The 6,000-nt window shown below is 38.5% G+C and overlaps 1 protein-coding gene across 1 annotated transcript; it reads right to left on the bottom strand.

Moving 5' to 3' along the window:
* Window positions 1–393: 393 nt before the first annotated feature.
* Window positions 394–1,389, bottom strand: LOC308645904 (olfactory receptor 7D4-like; the record flags this gene model as incomplete). The annotated part of the gene is made up of 1 exon (XM_081288357.1): window positions 394–1,389. The coding sequence occupies one exon, from the start codon at window positions 1,387–1,389 to the stop codon at window positions 394–396; it is 996 nt and encodes a 331-aa protein (XP_081144483.1).
* Between the last annotated feature and the right edge of the window lie 4,611 nt (window positions 1,390–6,000).

Here is a 6,000-nt window from a genome sequence, read left to right as displayed (position 1 = left end):
GAAGGGAAGGGAGAAGGGTTGGGAATAGGAAAGACATTAGAATAAATGGGTCATAATTTTTCTATGCTCATAATTGAATTCACAACCAGTTTAACTCCACAGCATGTTCAACCACAAGAATGTGATGAAAATGGTGATGGGTTGCACCCCGTGTATAAATAATTCGTATAATATGTGAAAATACACCCTACGGTCATGTATATATAAAAACAACAAATTTTTAAAAAAGAAAAAAAAACACTTGAAAAACTTCAACAAACTTGAAACTTTGAGGACAATGTACAAGGAAGAAAGATAAATATATATATTTAAAAATAACAAGTTGCAGGAGCTTGGTGAATAAAGGAAATAAACCACATCCTTTCAGGCGGAAAAGAACCAGGTTATATAAATTCACAGCAATAGCTTAAGGTTCTGCAGAGTCCACCTAGTTCTGAGGTCAGTGATCCAAGAAGGACCAAAGACTGCTCTGCTGAGGAGTCTCCTCAAGGCCCCCTTCACATCCTTGTTCCTCAGGCTGTAGATGAAGGGGTTCAGCATGGGGGTGACCACAGTGTACATCACTGAGGCCATCATGGTTCTTGAGGAAGACTGGGTCCCAGCAGAACTGAGATTAACTCCAAAAGCTGTTCCATAGAACAAGGAGACCACACAGAGGTGGGACCCACAGGTGGAGAAGGCTTTAGACTTGCCCACAGAGGAGGACACCCTCAGTAAGGAGGAGACAATCTGAGAGTAAGAGAAGAGGATCCCAGTGACAGGAACCACACCCAGCAGGGCAGCCACCACATACATAAAGATGTCATTGATGATGGTATCAGAGCCGGCCACCTTGAGTAGCTGAGCCAGTTCACAGAAGAAATGTGGAATTTCAGTGCCTGTGGAGAAGGTCAGTTGATTCAGCAGTAGAACATGAATCAGGGAGACCCAGAACATGATGAGCCAAGACAGCAGCACCAGGAGGACACAGAGTCGGGGGTTCATGATGACTGTGTAATGCAGGGGATGACAGATGGCCACAAAGCGGTCAAAAGCCATTATAGACAGTAGAAAATGATCCACTCCAGCGTAAATAATAAAAAAATATGCTTGTGCAAGGCATTCTAGGTAGGAGATGTCTTTGCTATGTGTGTGAATGTTCACCAGCATCTTAGGGACCGTGGTGGAGATGAAGCAGATGTCAGCCAAGGACAGGTTGGAGAGGAAGAAGTACATGGGGGTGTGGAGGTGGGAGTCTGAGCTGACAGCCAGGATGATGAGCAGGTTCCCAAGCACTGCGACCAGGTACATGCACAGGAACAGGACAAAGAGGATAGGCTGCAGGTCTGGATCCTCTGAGAGGCCCAGGAGGAGGAAGTGGGATAGGACTGTGTGGTTCTCTGCTTCCATGTACCTGGTGTATGTTCTGGGGAAGGAGGTAAAAGAACAATTAAGGAACAGGCAAGTGAATCCTCGAGTGAATTGTTATTTACACACTTGGATCAGCATGGCCCATCCTGTGTTGATACCTGTCCAGGAGTACAAGGGCTCAGCCAAGTGCCAGCCCGTATCTAACTTCTAGGGTATAATCCTTCAGGTTCTCTTTAAATCACCCACAACATCTCCTTTATCATCAACTTCCTAATTTTAATTCTCCTTTTAAAATCTATCCCTGAGATCTAATATTTTCATGATATAACCCATGTGCAAGAAGTGAAGACATTTCATAGTTTCTTGTTAATTTCCAGACTCTCTCAGTCTAAAGCTCTTTAATAGTGATTAAATATAAATTTTTAATTTAAACAACCTTCATTCTGTGATGTGAGATTTCACAGTGTCATGAGAGTTTTCTCAGTCCCCATTTTTGTTGTTGTTGCTGTAAATGTGATGATTGCTATCACCTGATTTGTGAAGTTGAAATGCTTTTGCTTTCTTAATAGGAGTCTCAGAAAATAACTCTCATTACTATTATTAACCTTCCTTCAAAATGTGTCCTTAATGACATTTTTAAATAAAATTTCCAATGTACATAATAGACCTGTGATTCAAAAATGGGATGCTTGAGCCAAATTTCCTGGAGTAGAGATTTGCTCCACCAACGTATGCTCTAGCAATGTACCATCTTTTAAGTTTGAGAAAGTTCTTCAAACTCGCTTAACTAAAGCACCTCTCCTCTACAGCAGACCATGTAGTATTCACAATAGGGTAGGATCCAGGAGTGAAAATAAGTGAGCTGATAAAATTTTCTACTATGGTTTCTGTAACTTATATGGGTGTTACACAAATGTGAGCTTGTGTTCTTAACATTTTGATAAATTTGTTGTTCATGACTAGCATTTCACAATATCCCTCCTAAACTATTAAGAGTAGAATTATTATCAGTAATATCAACAGGTCTGTTACCTCTTCTAAGTGCCACAGAGCACTTCTACCCCAAGGAGTTCCCTATGGAGACTTCTTTCAGAGAACTTCTGTCCAGTGAATTCTTACAGGAAGATGAAACACATGGGGATTCCATAGCAAATAACTAAATAAATAAAGGTGGAAAACGGAGCCACCATTAACATTAAACACAAGTCACCTAGATGTCCATGTGCTTGAGTGAGGATGTACTATATTAAAATCATTATAGTTAGTAGCCAAAATAAAGTTCAATCTAAAGAATTCAAAACTACATAAATCACTCATCCTATAAGAAGTGAAAGAATTTAAGTTTCAGAAATAAGTGTTTAGATTCTGTTATAGGAAAAGTCAGTATTTTTAATGCCTTGGCCATGAACCTAAATTCAAGACAGGCAAAAAAATCACTGAACACTGATTTAGTGTGTGGAGGTGGGTAGGAGATTTCACCCTGAAATAGAAATGCTTGAGAGAGGAAGGTTGGGTTATTGTTAATCAGGAGGAGGAAGGGAGGAAGAAACAGCCCAGGCTGAGAGAGCAGAATGTGTATTGCCCATCAGATGGTGAGCTTGGTACAGAGGGTGATGGAGATCAGAGGACGAGGGTCAGGAGGGACGGGGTATATGAGCTCACTATGATGTTTCCTTAGCACCCTCTCCTATTGGCAAATTCATGTTCATTTGTGAATCTGAAATTGTGACAGTTTTGTCTCATCATGAACTTAACAAGGTGTCTGTAACATTAGGGATGCTGAAGACCAAAATTTCTACTACGATACAAAAGATAAGTGTTCCAGTGTATCATGCCTGAATATGGGAACAAAATGTAGAAGTGAAGTTGAAGGATACGCATTTATGTCTGTTTTAAAAGAACAATACAGGATTAATAAATAATACCAATTACATATTTTATCACAAAACTAGGCCAATAAAATAAAAATAATAAGCACAATATAGTAAAAGTATTTGGGGATATTTAGCAGGCATTCCTGTGGAGATGCTCATGGATCCACACAATCCACTATGAACATTGACATTTGCTCACCCAACCAAGAAGCACTGTTTAGATTACACCCAACAAGAGGCACTACATTGTAACAATACAGCCCAGTAACTGAAAACAAACCTTTGCTAGACATGGTACCCTGAGCAACTTAGCAAGGCCTGTCTCAAAAGAAATAAAAATAGGGAGTGCTGGGAATGTAGCTCAGTGGTCTAGCACTTGCCTAGCAAGCATGAGGCCCTAGATTCATCTCCAGGACTAGAAAAATAGATACACACTACAGTATTTGATTTGAACTCATAAACTTGCGAGGACAATCTCCTCCAGTTTCAACCATTTGATATTTTCCTGAACTTTTAAAAGAAATGATAATGCCATAAAAGTATATTGGACTGAGTGTGAACATCAGAAGCAATTATACTAGTAGAAGATATATTGTGTACTGTAAGGTGAATTGATAACTACAAATATTAAGTCAAATATGAAAGTAAAAATATTAAGGTAAAAATAGAGAATATAATGGAAAAAATCCAATCAAATATAGAACAAAAAAGACAATTCCTTGTATGTAATAGATCTTTAGTGGTAGATAACAAATACTTAGGTGCAGGAAATCTGACAGGAGCCTATAATTTAGAAAGAGTGGAGAAGAGTTGCAGACTCTCAGGAAACCACAATTTGGGAGAGAGGCTCTAGATTTCAAAGACAGAAGGAAGCAAAGCAATAGAGGTGGAAGAGACAGGTTCCAACAGACACTACAGTGCCTTCAAAGTACAGGCGCTTCACCTTCACAACTCAAGAACTGTGGAACATTCCCTTCCCCATTATCCTAGAGGTAAACCCAGCACCCAAGTCCTCTTCTGTTGTCCTCTTACTGCAAAACACCGACTGTGTCTGAAGGCTGTCACTGAACTTCCTCTTCCCCCTGACCTGTCCATAGGAAGCCAGCTTAGGTTTTCAGGACGGCTGAGAACAGAGAAGGATGAGAGAGGAGCGCCAGGAGTGTTGTTAAATTTTCTGCAGCCTCCAAGCTTGAATTCTCAAAGCTCCTAATTAAATAAATAATTTCACTGTCTTTCTATTGTCCAAACAATTCAACCCCCTTGGGATACAAAGAAGCAGAGCAGAAAAATTTCAGCCAATTTTGCATCTGTGGCAGAAGTGGCAGGGGAAAATGGATTTTTTCCTTAAAAAATATATTTCTTTTTTTTTCTTTGGTTTAATTTAAAAGTCATAAGGTGTCTGCCAATGGAAGGTTAATTTCTATAAGGAACCTGTCCCAGGAATCATCTCCTGTGATATGCCTCATTTTGACAATCTGGATATTTTAGACCTCATTTCAGATTCATAATGCTATTTTAAAAAATAGTATTTGTAATTTTTTAACCTCTTTATTTTCCACGTGTATTTAATTATGTATTTATTTCTTTAAATTAGGAGACAAAATTGTACATATATTATGTAAATATGGTACTTAGAAATATTTTATATGAGTCTTATCTTCTTTGTTGTTAATCTGACAATTTGTCAATACTTTTTTTCAAAAATGACCTCTATTTCATTGATTTTTCTCTTTTTTTTCTATTCTGTTTCATTTATTTATTTATTTTTTTTTAAGAGAGAGTGAGAGAGAGGAGAGAGAGAGAGAGAGAGAGAGAGAGAGAGAGAGAGAATTTTTAATATTTATTTTTTAGTTCTCGGCGGACACAACATCTTTGTTGGTATGTGGTGCTGAGGATCGAACCCGGGCCGCACGCATGCCAGGCGAGCGCGCTACCGCTTGAGCCACATCCCCAGCCCCATTTATTTTTATTCTGAACTTTATTATTGCCTTCATTCTGTTAATTTGGGACTCAGTTTATTCTTATTTCTGTACATCCATAGTGCGCAACATTAGGTTGTTTACTTGACATCTTTTCATTTTAGATGTGATTATTCCTATAAAATCATTAAAAAAGATGATCATTGGAACAGCTTTTTCTTCTCACTGTCCAATTTGAGATATTAATTGTGCACCAGAGTGACATTATCCTGGAACTGCTAGCTCTTACTATGAGCAATGAGTTTAATTAACATACTCTCATGTTTTTCTATTACTCTTTAAAATCCTATTCCACCAGCTTGAAGGGCTCATTCAGCATTTCCTGAAGGACAGCCTGGTAGAGAAGAACTCCCCACAGCTTGTTTGGAAAAGTCTTTATCTCTCTTCATTTATGAAAAACAGCTTTGCCAGGGAACCGTCATGGTGGGCAGTTTTTTATTTCAGCATACTGGGTGTATCCTCCCACTCTGCCCTAACTTGTAAGATTTGTGCTATGAGGCCTACTGCAGATAACTGAAAAAAAAATTTTTCTTCTTTTCCTTGTTGTTTCATTATCCTTTCTTTTTATTTGATCATTTATGGTTTCATTACAATATATCATGGGATTGTCTTATGTAGATTGAACCTGATTGGAGAATACGGACCTACTTTTCTTATATATTTATGTTTCTCGGGGTATGAATTGATTTCACCACTATATTGTTATTTTATTTTATGTTATTATATCTTTAAATACGATTTCTTTTTTTGGTGAGGGGAAGGTTCGCCATGGGTTGAACTCATGTGCACTCGAACAC

The sequence above is a fragment of the Spermophilus citellus genome (genome assembly GCF_964194105.1).
Source record: "Spermophilus citellus genome assembly, chromosome: 3".
In the NCBI taxonomy this organism is placed as follows: domain Eukaryota; kingdom Metazoa; phylum Chordata; class Mammalia; order Rodentia; family Sciuridae; genus Spermophilus; species Spermophilus citellus.
This window is presented reverse-complemented; position numbering and strand designations above follow the sequence as displayed.